Source organism: Chlamydotis macqueenii, chromosome 3 (assembly GCF_036417535.1).
Source record: "Chlamydotis macqueenii isolate bChlMac1 chromosome 3, bChlMac1.mat, whole genome shotgun sequence".
Lineage (NCBI taxonomy): Eukaryota > Metazoa > Chordata > Aves > Otidiformes > Otididae > Chlamydotis > Chlamydotis macqueenii.
In genome coordinates, this window is record NC_141558.1 from 62854068 (window position 1) to 62874158 (window position 20091).

General features: G+C 39.4%; 1 protein-coding gene across 1 annotated transcript in view; it reads right to left on the reverse strand.

The window, feature by feature from the left end:
• The window catches only part of MAP3K5 (mitogen-activated protein kinase kinase kinase 5), a 106344-nt gene that overhangs the window by 49196 nt on the left and 37057 nt on the right, over positions 1-20091 (reverse strand). Inside the window, exons 4-8 of the mRNA XM_086744904.1 lie at positions 13285-13478; positions 12874-13042; positions 11791-11897; positions 8095-8265; positions 1736-1848 (exon numbers count right to left, since the gene is read on the reverse strand). Of these exons, the coding sequence (XP_086601030.1) occupies positions 1736-1848; positions 8095-8265; positions 11791-11897; positions 12874-13042; positions 13285-13478 (754 nt within the window). The remainder of the gene's footprint in view (positions 1-1735; positions 1849-8094; positions 8266-11790; positions 11898-12873; positions 13043-13284; positions 13479-20091) is intronic.

Here is a 20091-nt window from a genome sequence, read left to right on the forward strand (position 1 = left end):
AACATTTTCCCATACAGTCTCTGTGGTTTTGCTTATTTTTAAAACATTAACATCAGCCCATAACAAAGAAAATAAGAAATTATCCTCAAAATCTAGCATAACTAAAGCCAGCTGACAACCTCATTGTATCAACAGTGACCACAGTTTTATCACCAAGAAATCAATACCCAATGGCACATACAGGGTCTATACTATATATGCATTTGAAATCTTGTTTTAAAATAGCTAAGTCAGTCTAAGGCTGACAATATTTTCCATAACAAAATAATATAGAGACTAGTAGATAAAAGGAGGGGTTGCTACATCAAGGCTTTTCAGCAGACACCGAGTAAATGTGTACATAAGAGCGAGGCATGCCAACAGCTCAAAGAAGACTCTTCCGGCAAATAGCTACTGGATATAGAACTATAGAATCATAGGATAGTTAGGATTGGAAGGGACCTTTAGAGGTCACCTAGTCCAACCCCCCTGCAAGAAGCAGGGACATCTCCAAGCAGATCAGGTTGCTCAGAGCCCAGTCCAGCCTGGCCTTGAATGTTTCCAAGGACAGGGTATCTACCACCTCTCTGGGCAACCTGTTCCAGTATTTCACCATCCTCATTGTAAAAAAATTCTTCCTGATGTCCAATCTAATGTTTCTCCACTAAATCATTCATGAGCCATGAATGGAACCTTAAGTAAGAAGGAATCTTAATTTCTGTAGTGTTCTCCTTACAAACAATAGGGAAGACAACACTGGACAAACTCAAGAGAAGATGATACCAAAAATCTGATCACTGCAAATAACACACAGATTTCATCAGTACAGTTAATTTGTCCAAATCTAGTTAGCTGTAGCCTCTGTGCAATTGAAAAGTTTCTTTAAAATAGAAGGATTCAAATTAAACGACACAACTACAGCCCAGCTTCACTAAACTATCTAATTTAAAATTAGGCCAGCTGAGTGAATATTTTCAAAACCTACCTAGAAACCAAAACATATATATTTTTATTCCTGCACTGGCATAAGAATTCACATTTCAGTGTAGAAGATTTAAGCATTCTATCCAATTCAAGAAGCAAAATCTCACCCACTCACAGAAGGCCAAACACAGTAGTTGAGGCAACTTTATGCAGCCTATCCTGCCTAAATGAACACCTTCATTCACACCAGAGAATCCATTATCTATGTGAAATTAACCGTCTCACTCTGAGCTTCACACTCAAACTTCTCTATCTAGAAAATTACTTCCAGACACACAGTGCCACTGTAGGTCCACGCTGTGATTCTATGATTCTATGAATACAGAGATCCAGGAAACCTCAAAGAAAACATCTGATGAGAAGCATTCTTCTCTCAACCCATCCCAAGCTCAAATAAAATGCATGTTCCCCACTCTTAGGATGGGCTTTTTGTCCATATTTCCTACAGTTCTACAGGAGGTTTTGTTTGTTTTAAAGAATGCTAGCTGGAACTGGATTTCCCCTTCCGGTGTTCCTCTCTTTCACACAAATGATGCCACTGCATCACTGAACAGTGAAGACCTTGAGACTGAAAACAGGTATCCATGACAGCACTCATCTGCAATCAGGTGTGATCAGCAGTGATGGGGGGAGACCAACTTAAATATTTACATGCTCACTCTCAAAGCATTCATATACAACAATCAGATATTCCCCCCCACCCCATGACAGTGGGTGGTGTCATACTTCCACTAGAAAGCGATTTCACTGTGAATTTGCAAGCTATAATTACCAACTTTCCGCAGCTCAAAAGAAGTATCAAAGCAATGTCCAGCTGCCAGGAGGAGTACTGCATAATTAATTCCTGACTGTAATGTTGGCTCCGACTCAAATGCCTTCTTGAACCTAGAAAAAACCAAATATGTAAGTTTACTTTCTAAATAATGTGATCTAATAGGGACATAATTATACTTTTAGGTACTTTAAGTGCTTATCCTCTGTTTACACAGTAAGAATCCAAGGAAGCAAAAATATTTTACTGTTTTCCAAAAATGCTTTGTGGTTATTTTTGGGAGTCTGTTATTTATACATCCTCCTCCCATTTCATTTTCCCTCACACAATAAGCATAGACCCTACTCATCTACTGCAGCAAAGTTATAGTATCTTACTGGCTTTCCGATTTTCTTTGAGATTAAAGAATTTTTTAAAAGTCAGCTTGTAAGAGACTTGTTTCACAGTTATATTTATTAATAAGCTCATTAATTTACTCTTAAATATATGAATTTTCGTTGACTTGAAACCTTAGATTCTATTGTGGATCTGCTACAGTGATGTACCAGCACATCAAAACACATAAGCACAAAAGCGAGGGATACAGGAACTCACTTCACATTTAGCTATGACTTCCGCTACTCCAGATTTTTTTCTTTACTATGTGTCTCATTGACATTGTCCTTATGTGTCTATTAACATAAAAAAGGACTACACCAGATTTTATTCTCCTCAAGAGGAAGCGAGCAAGCAAGAGGAATGGCAGTGGCATTCATCTAGCCAAAATATTGTCTTTACAGAAGTCCAAGGGCTTCACACAAACACAGCACACACTGTCCTCATGCTAGCAATGCAAGTAGTGGTGACAACAGTGACAGCAAATCTACAGTGCTTTAAACTTGTTCTACAGAATAAGAACATGTTTGCATGTGCATGCGTGTGTGTATATATATATATACACATATATACACACACGCACATATATATGCACAGACACTCCCTTCTACGGAGAAGGCAAACAAGACTATCATATGTGAGTTAAGGAGCACAAGAGATTCAGTCAACACAGCTCCGCTACAATGAAAGTAATGGAGTTTTGAAATCCTTTAAAAGGGATGGGAAAAATCCAAGCAAACAAATGGATTAAACAAAAATGTGAAGCAGGCTGGAAGATTAGTAGATAAGGAAGAAAAGAAAAATAATCTAGGCAAAAACTAAGGATTTGCCTTCCAGATCATGTTTTGACACATAAGCAAAGCAAAGGCATTTTGATTTTAGTAGGCCAAGATTACAGTTGCTTTTAATTTTTTTTTTAAATTTGGTTTGTTGTTTTTCCTGCTCTAATGGTTCAAGACTTTGCATCCTTTAGTCTAAGCTCTGTTTCCAAAACTAGAAGACAGGCTTCTCTTCAATCTGCTACATACATACTCTTTCTATACTCCAGTTGCCCATCTCCAAAGAACTTAATCATTAGACAAGGGTCTAGTCCTCTAAGAAAAGCATGATGAGCAGAGAAGACTCAATTTCTTCTTTTCTTTTATCATCTGCCGTTCCTCTTCTACTGTGAGTTACAACAAAAGAAGGAGGAAAGTACATACAAAACATCTTTGCTCACTAAAAAAAAAAAAAAAAACCAAAAAACAAATTCACCCACACCAAAAAAAACCCTAACTCCAAAAAATCCCACTCCATAAAAACCCGCCAACCAAACAGGATGATGCTCTCCTTGATTCTAAGCATGTAAAGCTAGGAGAGACCCATCAGCTGGTGTAATCTGTTTGGAGGTGTAGAAATGTTGGGAACTGGACTCCCTTTTGTGCCCTAGAGATCTTCCATGCTGTAATCCTCATACAGTATCAGGAAAAGGAGAGAGGAAAGATTGACAGAAGAACAAAAAACCTTGTCAGTAAGTATTTTTTGTTCCAATATAAAAGAGTTAATACTTTCACTTTTTTGTTTTGCCCTCAAATGCCTAATTTCTGTCATGACTACCCATTTTGTCTAGTTCTTGGACAGACAAATACAAAACTTCAAAATTTAAAGATAAAATAAGCATCCCTCGTGTATCAACACGTGGGCATACTTGTGCTGTAAACAATGTTAATCATACACGCAAAGGTCGTGGATATGAGCTTAAGTTTGAAAAATAGTTTCTGCCCATGGAAATAATTGGTGAAGAGGCCCATAAAAAAAAAAAAAGTCTTTCTTAAACATGTTATCACAGAGGTACCACTAGCATTGTGCTGATGTGCTCAGTTTTAGTCAGTAATGAGTCCATTGGAGCTGGCTGGAACCAGCTGTGTCTGACCTCTCTTGTCAGAGACACCACCCCGCTACCAACTCCTTGTCACCTACACTCAGTAAACCAGAAGGGATATCCTAGGAATTTCTGTTCCTGGGTTCTGCCTTTTCTTTCCAAGTTTCTTCCAGACCTCCCTTCCCCACAGCAGAATCTCAGCTTTTCAGCCACCTTTACGGGCTATTCGCATCAAGAAATACTAGCATCTTAAACCTCTGTAGTCCTAGTCCTATTTACCTCTCCTAAATAATTACAAACAAAAGCATAATTTTATATTTTGGGCGATCCTGTGCTGACATTCTTAAACCTCCCTTATACCGACATAGCTTGGACAGCAAAAATTTACAGACAAAAAGTAAAAAAATAACCTGTAATAATTAATTTTGAACAAATAAAAATATTCACAGTTTCCCAAAGAACTCACAAGTCACACTTGTTGACTGAGCTGATTTAAATTCAACTGATGCAATTGCTGTAACACTGTCATACCCTAAATATCACTGGAGGAACCCGTGCAGCACCTTAGAAAGATGGCAAGGTTTAAAAGACTCCCTATAAAGTATAGGCTGGTTTAGTTGATGCAATTATAAATGCTATCAAGAAACTGAAAGCTGACATTTGGGAAAATGTTGCAGTGCAGATACTGAATTAGGGAGGTAGCAGTGAAAAAATCTGAATAACAACTTGATAGCTTTGGTAAGTCTGATTTACACTGTCAGTATGCAAAAAGAAAGTGACAGTTAATAATTAATCTTTCATCTCCTATCTCATATTTACATAAAAGATGTCTTCTATTCTGCTTTTTAATTGTCAGGAAAGCACAGTGCCTGCCGCGTGTTTTTTTTTTCTTTTTTTTTTTTCCTTTTTTTTTTTTTAATAAGCCAAAGTACCTTTACATTACTAGTTGTTGCAAACCCAACGCTTTGGTTCTGATGCCAAACTCTCATTATCTTATGCATTTCACTATTGTCGTAGTTCAGCCCTGATCAGGACCAGACTACACAGTCTCTCTCTCACTCCCCCCACCCTCTGAGAGAATAGGGGGAGATGATATAAGAAAAAACAGCTCAAGGTTTGAGATAAGGACAGGGAGAAATCCTTAAAGTTACCATCATGGGCAAAACAGACTCGACTTGGGGAAAACTATTCATTTATTACTACAAACAGCAGGATAATGAGACAGAACAAGATAACCTCCCCCCACCCCTTCCTCTTCCCAAGCTTAACATTATCTCTACTACCTTCCCCTCCTGAGTGGCACAGGGGGGAAGAGGGAATGGGGGTTGCGGTTAGTTCATCACATGTTGTTTCACACCGCTGCTTCATGGTCGGGGGAAGAACTCCTCACATTCCTCCCCTGCTCCGTTGTGGGGTCCCACCCCTACGCCACAGTCCTTCATGGAACTGCTCTGGCGTGGGTCATCTCTTCCACAGAGTTCAGTCCCTTCAGAACAGCTGTCCCAGCGGGCCCTCCACGGGCCACAGCTGCCTTCAGGCATCCACCTCCCCCGGTACGGGGTCCTTCACGGGCTCCAAGTGGATCTCTGCTCCTCCGTGGACCTCCATGGGCTGCAGGGGGACAACCTGCTCCACCATGGTCATCACCACAGGCTGCAGGGGAATCTTGGCCAGGAGCCGCATTACTCCTCCCCCTCACTTCTGAACTGACCTTGGCGTCTGCAGCCGTTCCTCACAACAGGCTGGTAGATGTCTCTCAGGATCTTTTTTTTTTACATCTTATTCACTTCTCATCTCCTCTCCACTTCTTGCAGCTGGGCCGAACCGAGTCGGGCCCAGTTGGCTGCCTGGTGAGAGGCCAGAGGGTGAGGCCTGCAAGGCCCATGAGGCCTGCGCCTCCCCCTCTGCGCCTCTGCCCCCGCTCAGCTTCTTCACATCTTCTCTTCTCTCTTTTTTTTTTCTGTTTCCCCCTTCTTAAATACGTTATCGCAGAGGCGTTATCACGGAACATCCTGCTACCAATCGGCTTGGCCTTGGCCAGCAGCGGGTCTGCCCTAGGCCCGGCCGAGTCCACTGAACAAAGGGGAGCGACTTCTAGCAGTTTCCTACAGAAGGTACCACCTTAGGCCCCCCCCTACTAAACAAAACCACGACAACTATACTTCTCCCACATCCTCATTTCTCCAAGACTGAGATAACAACCTTTATCTCAACATAAATTAACACTATCATGGAGGCATTGTTGCTGCACACACCTTCCCCCGTTGTGGCCTGCTGTAGCACTACAATAGCTCTGCTCCTTCTCCAGAGTGTTCCACTGAGTTATGAGTCAACTCCTCAGCCCCATCAAGCCTGCTATATGACTGACACTAGAATTCAAATAAATATCCAGCATCAAATACAAACCAAAAGCAACTGGCCCACCCAGTACAGCTTGGGGCCAAGCTCCAGCCTGGCTTGACAGAGATCACCTTGTTCTATGGCAGCCAGCGCATGGAGTGCTCTGTATTGGGCCTTATTGCCAGAGACTTCAGAGATTACTTAGGGGCTGGCTGGCCAGCATCCTACTCTGCTGCAGGAGCTGCCGATCCTGCCGTCCTTTGCCAAGCTGGTGTGCCTGATTACAACCACCGCACCTCACGAGATTTATGAATATCATGATTGCTAAGAAGCATCTATTAAAAGTGTGTTAAAATGGCTACATGAAATATCCTAGCAAGTAATTGCTCCTATTATACAAATAATTGTTCTAAGTTTAATTACGTTTGAAAAATCTCGAAGTTTATCTGTTCACAAGGCAGTACGAATGAGGAAAAAGGAACATGTACAATAGCAAATGTCAGTTCTAATTATTCTATTTGGCTTGTGGAAATGCTCTAGTATTTGTATACAGGACTATAGTTTTCTTTTTCTATCAGTTCATGACACTAGCAAAACATTCTTGTTTATAAATAGAATCATGAAAGTTTCTTATGCACTTTGACTTAGTGAAAATAAAGGGGGGGGGGGTGGAACAGTATGTTACATTCCTGTTATTTCAACATCTTTTAAAAGTCCGGTAAGCATTACAAGACCGTAAAGGATGACCAACAATTGTAAACCATACTTGTATTCTGAGGCCATAAATGGTAAACAACTGTATCTTATCTTCTACTAAAGACAGTTCTAATCTGAAGTTTAATGAAAACAAGTGATAAACAAGAAAAAAGCTTTCCATTTTAAGCATTTACTTCAACAGGCAGCTGATGAGCACAAGACCAGAACTAGGATCTGATGTGGAAGATACAGAAGCACAGATTGTCTGTATCCTCAATCCCAATGGAGAAAAGCAGCTCATCCTGACAGAAGTCTACAATGGCGTCCAGTGCCTCCATTTCAAGTATGTCACATTTGGGAATTAAAAGCCTGACAGATTAAACAGAAGAAAATATTTTTTTTTTTAACCTACTCTACCTGATAGTGTTTTAGTGCATTTCAAAAGCAATTAAAATACTCCCATGATTCTTGCCTCTAAAATTAAGATTAAGAATCAGTCTTGTCTAATGTGTGTTGCTTTGACTATCAATGGTAGTGTAGTCGACTATAATTATGCATATATTATATGGTGACGATGGGGTGATAGAACTTTTGCCAGCATGAGTTCGGAACACCCATATTGCTTGTGAGCATGGAAGCCAAAGACAGAATGGTACAGAGTGGTACCTCCTAAGCCTGCACATCAGTGCAGACTTAAACCTCAGCATCTTTAAGCCTAGCTAACTAATATGTATCAGACTGCAGTTTCGCCAATTGATTCACAGCTGATTATTGTCTGGCTCAATTCCTAAGAGTAATATAGTAAATAGGAGATTTCATATTCAGTAAAAAAAAGGAGAAAATACACTCTGATGAGAGCAACCTAAACTTCCAAGTCTCTGAGGCACTTCAGGAACTTCGCATAACCAGGTCTGTGAACAACATAAATCTCTTATTCTTAACAAATAAGCAAAGAAGATTAGAAGTTTCAGTGTATCTCTTAAGGATGACAAAAATTTGGAATGAAAAACTGCTGAAACATCTTCTCGTTTAAGGAATATTTTCCCAAAGCTCACAAAAGGACATAGATCAGGACAACAGTACTCACCAGAACGTCCCTTTGTCCCTACTTTCTATATTTATGAACCCAGATTCCAAAAACATGTCCTTGTAAATTCGACCAACCAAGCAGTACATATCTGAAGCTACTTGGTCTTCCTGTTCTACCAGGGGAATCATAATTTCTAGCGCTTTCTCTCTGTCTCCAGGGAGATTTCGCCTATTAAAAAAAATAAAAATTTTTATTTAAAAACCAATAAAGTTAACAAGAAATACTTTTTCATTATCATGTTTGAATATATATTACTTCCATCCATGTAAAATGCACTTCTAAACACAATGGGACTGTATTATAGATAGACAATTTTTTTCTCTTCCTTTCTTCCTCTTTTTTTTTCCCCCCCTCCTTTTCTTAATTTTATGGGACACCTTTATAAAAGCCCCCAAACACACTTCCTCTCTCTCATGAAGCATCAGCTAGTGCAAAGCACTGACAACAACACAAGTCTTAAGAGCAGTTCATAGAAAAATCATGTTACTTTCTTACAGAATAGAAAGATATTAACATCAGTTTCATATCTAATATTTCTTTCATAGTAATTTGTGCTTTAAAGGAAAAAAATACTCCATCTTATGTTTGTGATTTTTTTTTTAATATACATTTTGAATGGGAAGAAAAAAAAAAAACCAAAAAGCACAAACCAGACTGAATTCCCATGACAGGGAAGATCTGGAAGTGAAGCCAATAAGGTAATATTAGCGAAAGTACTTCAGAGAAATAAACCACATAACTGCAAGCATTAGACACTTCCTGCTGACTCATGTTTTGGATACCTACATTGTTCAATATCAAGAGTTCAGAATTTTTAATGTATTTGTGTACTGAACAAGAAAATTACTCCTTTCTCAGCAAGAACTATTCTTCAGGGGTTTGGGTAGAGTATTACACTCTTTTGGAGAAAAGGCTTGTAATATCTGAGTGGCTACAACTTTAATTGGGGACAATATATAAAAGTGGTTTTATGTCTGTCTTGCAAGCTTTGCATTGAAGAAGCTTGCAAAAGAAAGCTACCTCAGAAAGAAAAAAGAAATACATCAAAAGCCACAGCCATCTTAAAGCGGATACTACTTGATCAGAGGTTCAGTAATGGATTTTTTTCATCCCCCTCTACAAGAATATATCAAAGTTTTGATGTATCTGCACAGGCAGTGCCAATGTCAAACCTGAGAGATCAGAGCATGTGTATTCTCAGTGACACCTGGGAACCTGAGCTCTGAGCTCAGGTTTTCAGCTCCAGAAGGGAGTAATGTGGGAGAAGAGGTTTGTCTCAAGCAGAAGGTGTAACAGCAGATGAATGAGTACTTAAATCGTAACAAAAATAATTAAGAAAACAGAGAAAAACTGCTTTCCTGAGCAAAAAACCAACAAGTCTACATGCTGGCCCAACCTCTACTGATGTCTTAACTTGGTGAGAAAGACAAACGAAGCCCAGTGCTATCTCTTCCCAAACTTCAGACCAAATTCTAACAAATGAGGAAAAGCCCCCTCAGACTACAGAGCTGCAGTAGGCTCCCCAGGTATTTCTAGAGTGGCACAGCAAGGCTGAGGTACTCATTTGAGATAGACAATCCTAATTCTCTCCCTAGGGCCTGCTCCCAATCTCAGGCCCTAGGGAGAGAAACCAAGTGCTCCTGACTAAGCAAGTAGCAGTCTCCTTCAGGTCTGTGTTATTTTGGTTCCCTTGCCAAATGATCACTTGCCTAGTTGTCGAAGCTTCGCTTCCTTTTGTTTTCTCATCTCATAGTGACCACTCAAGTAAAGCAACAAGGGTAAGCCTGCAGCTTCTTTATGTGTTCCAGCTGACTTTCATTACAGAAGGGTAATTTCCAAAATGGAGTTTCAGGTGGTCACTTCCACATCTTGTATCAACTGTCACTAATCCTGATCAAAACTTAACAAGAATAAAACCAGGAAGGCACAACAGTGTTTTGTAGTACGAGCCATTTACATTTTGCTGGTCTCCAGAGACGGAGGTCTCTATTTGTCTTTCTGCTTACTCTTCCATCATCAGTGCCCTTATACACCTTCTTGATTTAGGTCAGACTAATCCTGACTAATTGAGCCACTCCATCCTTCTGTACTAGTGACCTGGATTAGAAGCAAGAGAGACAGCTTCTTCCATGGCAAACATTCAGACATGCAGAGTATTCCAGGCATGCCTTAGCTCAGGAAACATCCTCTCCCAATAAGGAGAAAGCTACAACTAGCCCAAGTAATTCCTTCTTGGCATACACCAAAGCATGAATGTTTTCATGCCCGTCATGGATTCCAGTAGAACGTACAATCTGGAGAAGGGAGGGAGAGAAAAATCTGATCTGAACTCCTCTAGAGGTGCTGTGTAGATTCTTTGTATGACAGATACCCTCAAAGGCTACATCTTAGAGTCAAATCTATAAAAACAGACTTTTCAGTCTGCAAGAAGTCCCAACAGAACCAATGAAGTATAAGGATCGCCTGAAAAGACTACACTGCAGTTTCACAGGATTTTTAGCGCCCCAGTAAACTAGTCAAGTCTTGTTTTCAAAGGTGACTTTGTTTTAGAAAATGGTGATCTTGATGTCTGAATAACTTGTTAAAACTCCAAGGTACACCTAGTGACCTTGGTGAAGGGTATGTAGAAGTGGCAGATAAATGCCGGATTATTTAATCTGCAAAGCTCTGCATATTTATGGCAAAGCAGCAACAAAAGGGGCGCAATATTTATACCTTCATATACCTGGTATAAAGGAACAAAAGATCTGGGCATTTTATTCAGACAATATGTCATATAGTTGTTTTTATTTTTATTTTGGTTTTTTGATTGTTTGTTTGTTTCAAAAACAGGTTTATTTTTTCAACTAATTACTCGTGACACATTTTGACATCACTTTGACATGAGATGCAGTTTTGAGACTCCTCAGTGAACCTGAATTACAATATTCAAATCTGTGAGAAGCACAAAGACGTGTAGACATTTTCTGTATTTGAGAATTTCAATGCCTGCCTACACCTAAGTCTACTCCTCTAAATGTCAATAGCAAAACATTAATTCTTTCTGTAAGGGAGCAGAAATCTCTATCATTTCCTCTGAAAAACTCCCCTTCTAGTGCCTTGCCCAATTGCTAGTATCCTAGAAAAAAAAATAAATATATAGGCTTGGCTCTCATTTAACCAAAGAAAGCAGCACATGCTGCTCCACGTGGCACATTTTGTGCATGTTATTAGAGAACAAGAAAATAAGTTTGTTATTATAATACAATAAAACCTTTTGTTGGACATTTGATTAAATTTCTCCTCCTGTCTCCTACCACTACCAGAACTCAGACTTGAATGAGGTGATGTCTAAGTCAGGACAAACGTTGCAGCACTGCCACTCATACAGCAATGTTAAAAAGTACATTTTACAGATGTAAAACACTGCTAGGTATTTATTTGCTCCGATTTAGGTACTGAAACAAAAACATGATGCAAACCTGTGGAAAGACAAATCAAACATTCACACTAAAGGAATGGAATTTGACAGCATGAGAGGAAAAGAAACTTAGATTGATCACAAAGCTCAGAATTCCCAAAGTTGCTTCAGTGAAAAGCCCGGATCTGCATATGAAGATTCCAGTAGGGAACTTCATGCAGGATTACCAACCCTCTGTGAAGTTTGCAGTTCTGATTTACTGTTCAACAAGGGAAGGAAGGGCAGATTCTTACCTGCTCAGCGCAAATGCATAATGAAGCCTCACATGGTGGTGGGAAGCCAAGTCAAAAGTAGGCAGTTTTTCTAAAGTTTTCACCAGTTTCACAATGGAATCATAATCCTTCCAAAACAAGGGAATAACAAAGTTTTAAGTCACTGTACTGAGATATGCCTATATAAACTCCTCTTTGAACTAAGCACATCTCATTTCATACTCAGAGGTACTTTTAATTCACTGTAAGTTTAATGGATCTCAGTTTCTTCATCTCAAACTGCAAATAGGCTGGCACTTACCGGAAATGTGAATATTCACAATATTTAGCAGGGAAACACAATTTGGTTTCCTGTACTGCTTCAGCATGGACCTGTGGAAATTTTAGTACACCTATTTCATGATTAAAGTTAGCTTCAGGGACTGAACACATATCCGAGTTCATATGCTACAGACATTACAAGGCTAACTGCATCTGAATTAAGGCATCCCAAAACTCTGATGGAAGTATGAGCCACAAAACCAAAATAAAAGAATATTTCAATACTTGTTTTTAAAGTAGCTTGATTGCTGACATATTTAAAGAAAACAAAAGACACAAACAAAACCAAAACCAAACCATCTCAAAATGTTTAAGGAGCAATGGTTGAAATTGTGTGTAGTCAAGTTAGCAATTACTAGCACCATTCCAGAAGCTGAAATGCATATGAACATCTTATGTTTCCATAAAAAATGTCACAAGCACGGTGGCAAAGAATACATGATACGTATCAATAGCAGAATGCTACAACAGCCTTTCAGTAGGGCACACTACGGGCTGTTCATCACATAGTAATGCTGAGGTGGGGAAGAGTTACAATATGTTGTGTACTTTTTAGGAACTGTTATAAAATAAAAACACTTTTTTCCTATGTAAAGGCAGACTGTAAAGAGCGTAACTACAAAAAAGTAAAAAGCATCAGTGAAGATATTATAAAAGATTTTTACTAGTGCACTTTATTCATACAGTGTGTTATCACATCTCTGCAAAAGACACTAAAAACTTCACTGAGAATGTAATTTAATTTACTATGTTTTAGATTATCTTAGAGCATAGGATTCATACCTGGATGTCTCTGTAGGACAGCAGCAGGTTTATTACAATGTCAGCAGACAAGACTTCAACATTATCCACTCGCTGTCGAATCCTCGCCAGCTCTGCTGCAAGCTCTTTGCCCGTGTAGAGCGTACGGGCCTTCCTGATGTCATTCAGAATGGATTCCCGGAAATATTGGCTGGAGAGGAGCAACTTCACATCAGCAATTTGGGACAGGTCCCTTGCATTTGTTTTTCTGGCCCTGCAGCCCTCCCCCAGTGTATATGTGGAACATTTACTGATAGAGCAGTGTCAATGAAGGGATTTGGTGCAACTAAATTATTCATTATCAATTTGCCTCAACAAAAGGCAAGAGTGTGGCATTCATATTGCCAGCAGGAATATATGAATTTTACAGAGGGGTACAAAAAGACAACTCACCTTGAACTGGCCTGTGCCACCTTCAAGAGCTGAATGAAGCGATCTACCAGAGGTAAGCATATGGGCCCCAGCAGCGACTCAAAACTGGGCTGCATCAGTTCCGTCAGCCCCTTCATAAAACTGCTGTCACAGCAGTACACCTTGTTATGTGGAGTTATCATGTAAGGAACAAATGTGTAGTTACCAGTGCACATCTGTAGGGAAACAAGGTGCGATATTTAGGGCAGTTACGTTTTGACAAGCTTAAGTGTAAAACAGCTGCATCCTACTACCTGTAGAATTTACCTGTTAAAGTCAAAGGGAGATAGATCTGCTGCTTACTTCAGCAAGACCAAGCTTTTATCTATGAAAGCTAGGATTACATAAACTCAATTTTAATCTCAAATAGTATACACCCAAAATGTATTCTTTCACATCTCTGAACTGCTTCCTGTAAGATGAGTCTTTTCAGAAGCATTACATTGACCTCAAAATACTCAGAAGATTGGCTCAATAGCAAAACAATTCTGAAGGCACACCCCAGTCACCCCGAAGCGGCAGGCAGACCCAAGCGAAGCTGATGTACACTCTTTTCAAGGCGACTGATATTCAAAAGAGAGTAAGCACTCTGCAATTTAGTATAGTTAGGCTCACAGATGTTGAAAACAATAACACAAGCTAGTTGTCTCAACAGGAAAACTGTAGAGAAAACATTCTCATGTGAACTGCAAAATGACTCAAATAGTTTAGTGTAACAATGACAAATTAAATTCCCTGCTATGTAGCAAACCTTCCTGGCCAGTGGGACTTAAACCACATATATTTCAGAATAATCCCTTACGGAACATCTTAGCATTGCTAAACTTTATTTATTTCTATATATCAATGTATGACAGATACTTTGTAAATAAAAAAAAAAAAAAAATTAAAAATCACTCAGGTTTATCTTCCAGGAAAAAGGGAAGCACGCTGTCTGATGCCTGTGGTATGCGTGTAAGTACAGATTTACGCACATAGAAAGCTTGCTGAATATTTGTGGTTTTGAAGGTTCTTAACTATGAGACTATCAAAATCAGAAGGAGTTCTACTATTTGGTTCTTGAAGCTCAGACTCCACTACTGAAGCAGCTAGCAGCCCAACAAGAAAAGCCTTAAAGAAGCAACTCTTGAGACTCTTCTTCATTTTGGTACTCCTAATTTACTTCCAAGGTTAATTACTTTCTGGTCAGCTGCTTCTGCTCTCCCAGAAGTCACTACAGCAATGAGGACATCATTTCAGAGACCCTTCTGGCAAGCTGAGCTCCATGCATCCTGACAGCAGTGACTGAATAATTTTCAAATGCTCATTACCAATTGTGTGCTTAAAACATGCATTTTAACATGCATTATTAGATTTTAAAAACATGGAAGGATTGAGGTACCCTAGTTTGTATAAATTTATGTATACAGATATGTCAGCAAACATATGTTTGTGTACAGATCGGAGATCAGCTATGAAGAAGGCAGGATTTTTTTTTTTTTAAAGAATTATGTCTATTATGCTATGAAACTGTAAGACCTCGCTATAAAAGGTAACTCCATCCTCACTTCCGAGTGATACAGCCAAACTCTGTAAAATTTAAAATTAATTGATGCAGGCATTTATCTGAGGCCCACTGAGCTCAACTAACCCAGAACTTGGTTGGAGATTACTGCATACACACACATGCACCGGGATGAATTTGGTCTTCCTCCTTCAACAACAGCAAACTATTACAGCAGAATAGCCAGGACACATTTCACCATGTATGAGCACAGCAATTCCAAAGGAAACTTGAGAACTGGGAAGTGTATGACAATATTTTTAACAAGCAACTAAGTAGCACGATGCCGGAACCCAAACTGCTCCTCTTTACAACAGAGAACTGAATGGACAGTCCTGCTCAAGAATATGCTAACATGTAAGGCGACTGCACACTCTGAAGAGTGAAGGGACACACCCTTGACCCTTCTAAAACCTAACAAATCCCACAGTAAAAAGTAGAGAGGAAATTATGAATTTGCTGGAAGTGGTTTCAGCAATTACAGGACAAGGGTGGACAGTGATTGGCACAGGAACTACTATTAAGCACAGGCACACTATTCTCCAACCTTCCTTTTTTTGTAAATAAAGCAGAAAGTTTGGGAAGTCAGAGCCAAAAGAAAGGGTGAAGTAGCTACAGATATCCTAGGGCAAACATTTTACTTCCTAATGTTTATTCAGTCCATTAAAAATAAATTCAAGACTGCTTGCAGTAAGGCCTTCTCTGACCTCTGGCATGCAGTTTCCAAAGTCTTAAATAAAAATCAACTCTGAAAAAGGATGTTTCCAGCTTTTGAAATCCACAGAACTCAAAGTTTATCCTGGCATAACGGTCAGCCCACCTACAGAGACAGTACTAGAATCTTCATAAATAATCCTACACGCAGGAAAACGATTCTTCCTGCAGAGGCCAAGGGCTCGAGTCCATTACTGAGCAAGAGCTCTTACAGAGTGATCCCAAGTGCACATTCTGTAGGAAGCAGGGATCTATTTTCAGTAGAACAAGAGAGCCAACAAAAATTAGTTTACATACATCTTTCCTGTTACCTAACGGGGGAAGAAAACAAAGCTGGTTATATTATAGAGCCTGCTATAGAAGACACGCAGACCCAGCTATATTTGGAAGCAGTGGACAAGGAAGAACCTAACAGTAAAAAACAGCAGAAACCACTAGGTGGGAAGGAAACAGAAGAAAATAAAATCAATTTACAGTTGTTCAGAGGGGCCCTAGGTTTCTCAGGGACTTTTCTTAAGGTAGACTCTCACCTTAATCCTTGGTGGCAAGTAGTGTGGCAACACAATGGCCTTTCTCTCAGCCAGGGCATTAATTTGTTCGTTAACTTAACCTAGACAGTTATGTTTTGTGGGGATCTCTGTATCTCTGAAATCTCTCAAATTTGCCTGAAATTCATCAGATAGACAAACAGGCAGACACAGAAAGAGGGTGGAGGATAAAAGAAAACAGATTAAGCTCTTAAGTTTCATTTCCTTAGCAAACAGGTTTTTAAAAAAAAAAGCTAGAAAAAACCACATGCAGTAAAGTCAAGAAATAAAAGGAATACTGATGTCAGTTTCACTCTCCTAGCTAAAGAATATATTAGATATTTAACAGCTGAACCTGACAAAGGTAGACATGCGGTAGCTCTGGTGACCAAGGAAAGAAGAAAAAAAGAGAATCAAAAGACATATTATTTACTAAAGGTGGTGGTGGAAGAAAGATAACAGTGACGGCAAGACTGCTCTTGTATAATCAAGTCTACGGTCTCCCACTATGGAGAAATATTTTGTCATCATCACTGCTTCTAACTACAAAAAGCCTAACCCTGACTGCATTTGGGCAACAATTGGGATGGGAGCCTGAGAGGACCAGGCTGTGGGCACAGCAGCTCAGGAGCTGTTCCAATGCCAGACAGCTCTACACCTTCTTCCCTCAAGCACAGTGCATTACTTGCTTCTTTCCTCATCCCTAGGCTGTGCAACCTCTGTCTAGCCACTTTTACTTCCTTTCCCAACTTTCTTTGTCAAAATATAAGCTACACTAACTGAGGTCAGAAAGGATCAGGTGGTCTTCCTGAGACACACTTCCTATCTGCTCACATATTGCTTTACATTTTGACATAGCGCACACTATTCCACTTGGAAGTTTACATATATTCCACTTACCCTATTAACATCTGCCCTGTAACACTCCATCTCAACTCTGATATTCTTTCCTAATCCTAACTAACTTCACTCTATATTCTAGGTTTGCTGAGCACCCAAGACAAAATTGTTGTTTTCCTTTGATCCATTCCTCTGACTTGCTACTCCACATACAATGAAAGCAAGAGAATCAAGCTATTCAATAAAAATGGGCAATTTTTGAAGGAACAACACCTTAACTCCAATTGCAGTATTCTCAGTTACATCAATACCTTTTAAAACTGTGAGTAGCATAAAGGGGCTTCAAAAGTGGGTGGGAATAGATTCTCCCCCCCGTCCCCCCAACGAACAATAGGTACTAGAAGTTTCATTTTCCAACCCTCTTTCTTTATAAATGCCTCATTATTTAAGGTTCAAAAGCTCAAATGGCACTAATGAAAGTTACGAAGTGATTGCAGGTCACCTGAGTTGTAAGCTGAAAGGCATTACTGAAAACATCAGGGGCTGGGACAGGGCACAAGTGTGCACACAGATAGTTACTATGGTTCAGCCCGATGCACAAGAACTCAGGGCATTAGATAAGCTAAATTTGGCAGAGCTCTCAGATCAGCTGAACTAGTTATGTCTAGGAGATAAGAACATATGTATCTTTGAAGGCTTTAGGCCAGCACACTCAGCACCTGGCAACATCAGGCCACCTTCTGAAAGACTGTGTCATACCCCATTTCACCAGATCAGCCAGACTAATCAGGCGGCAGAAGTACTGGCTAGAGCCAGCTGCACATGCATAAATGCTTACCACAAAGTTACAGAATCTGTAATTAATTTTTGCAAGTGTTTTAATTGGTTTACATTTTTCTAATGTCCCTTCCTCACTTACTGTGCAAAATTAAACAATTCTAGAGTGCATGGTATTTCAGTTTAAATACAGCCATAAGACTGTTTTAATAGCTCTACAGTTACAGAATTTAAGACTATGTTGCTCCTAGCTAGACCTACTAGAATATTAAGCGCTTCCTTCTTGTTTTATATTGTTTCCCAGCTTCTGAAAATAAATTAATATAGCATCTATTTGCATTTAAGAGATAATAAAAATGCATAGCATATAGTTATATCTTAATGATCGCAGTAAGAATATAAAACAGCCCTTCTTTCAATACCCCTCTCTAATACAGAACTGTTGCTTTTGAAAGGGGCAGGCTTTTGGAAATTCAATTTGGAGACCATGTCTTATCAGAAAGAACATCATGCAATAAGGCAAACACTATTTTCTCCCCCACAAATGCATTTGACATAGTACAGAAGCTTTTTCTCTGAAAAGTTGTACAGATAAAGAAGACACGTGAGCATTTGAATTCTGCCCAATTAATTCTCAGATCTTGAATTTACTTCAAAAGGAGGGAGAAAATCTGCTAAATCCCAGGGAGTCAAATGTGTACAGTTCTCTTAATTCCCTGAGGCTCTTTACTGCCTGTTGGAATCATTTAACAGTCAAATAGCCACAAACAGAAGAGAGCTGCCTTCAAAGACAAAAAGTGTCAAAGAAAAAAAAAAAAAACAAACAAACAAAACAAAACCTTTACATTTTACTTATGGATGGGAGAAGCTGGCAGAATCCCATCTACTTGCCTAAGCTTCAGGTCAGCACCCACCAATGTAACTTTTTTTTTTTTTTTTTTACATAAATAAAACCAGCAGAGATAATAAAAAAAGACAGCATCTCTCACAGTAGGAACTGTTCTTCTGGCTGACTCTCCTCTAATTAAGATCAGCTTTTTTTTGCATTTCTCCTACTAGCTCTTTCGAGAAATATCTGCTCTCATATCAATACTTCTGATTAGATTTTTCTTAAAGGTAATTCTCTGACTGCACATGGTGTTGCACGTAGCAGATGGCAAAATCCTAAATCAAGTTATTAAATCTATTCCCTCCACCCCCCAGACACACAGAACATGTGCTGATGTTTTAATGAATACAGACTCAGTTTGGGTTTACTTCAAATCCCACTCACATGAATGGCAGCCTTGCTGTCATTTTGAAAAGGAAAATAAGTAAGCCTCACACCTCAAACGAACTGAAGGACAGAGACTGGGTCTATTCTTTTAAATACTTCCCATTTTCTTTGGGAATATATTCTTTATATGGCCACTAATAACACTATATTGCAGCCATGCCACATCCTAAATGCTTGTTAAAAATCAGCCTACACTCTATATGGTCCTTGCATTATATTCACATAGGGAAAAAAATTCTAACTTTTTCCAGGGAAAGTATGTGCCAAATATATTAGTCAAAGAATTTTAAAAAAATGAAAGAACAAGCAAGAGATAGTGATGTATCATAAATAACAATAAATACTACAGTTGTAATTATCAACAAAATATTTACTGAAGGTTACCAGATAGCATTTTTACATACTTGGATACCAAAAATCAAACTGCCCCCAAATCATTTGTCAGCTGGGTGAGGAGTATTAAAAATATTTCCCCCTATTTCCACAGTGAAAGAGACCAATAGCTAAACATATCCTATGGGATCTACAGTCTTCTAGCAGTACCTATACGGAGGCTCCAAGCTTGTAGACGCCTCTGGCATGCCTCATCCAGGGTCACTCATGCTCCCGCTGAAGGAGCACCACAGCAAGCTGCTTCCCAAGCTACACCTTAAACAGGAGGCAGTTAGGAGGGGTTGTGGAAAAACTGGTAAAATCTACAATCTCTGATCCCTCCAAGTGTCAGAAAAAGCAGACACTAACAAAAGGCCATGGGCTGTACTGCGGTCTCACAGCCCCGCAGCTCCTGAGGCCACCCATCGCTCCAACCCGGTGCAAGCAAGCAGCCTGAACTGAAAGGTGAGCGCTGTGTCAAGGGGTTACCTACTGCTACTGGTTGCAAACTGTATGTATAATGCGTGCGCATTAAACTTCCTCCGATTCAACAAGTGAAATTTTTTTAAAAATTGAATAAATGGCCATTTGGAACTTGACCTGCAGCTTTTCTCCAAAGTTAGTTAAGATTCAAGCCAGGCAGAATTAGGATGAAATAAAAACTGGTAAGCTAAAACAAGCAAAGTACAGCTATGAACTGTAACCTTTATACCAACATCTCCTTGTGACTGAAACTCTTT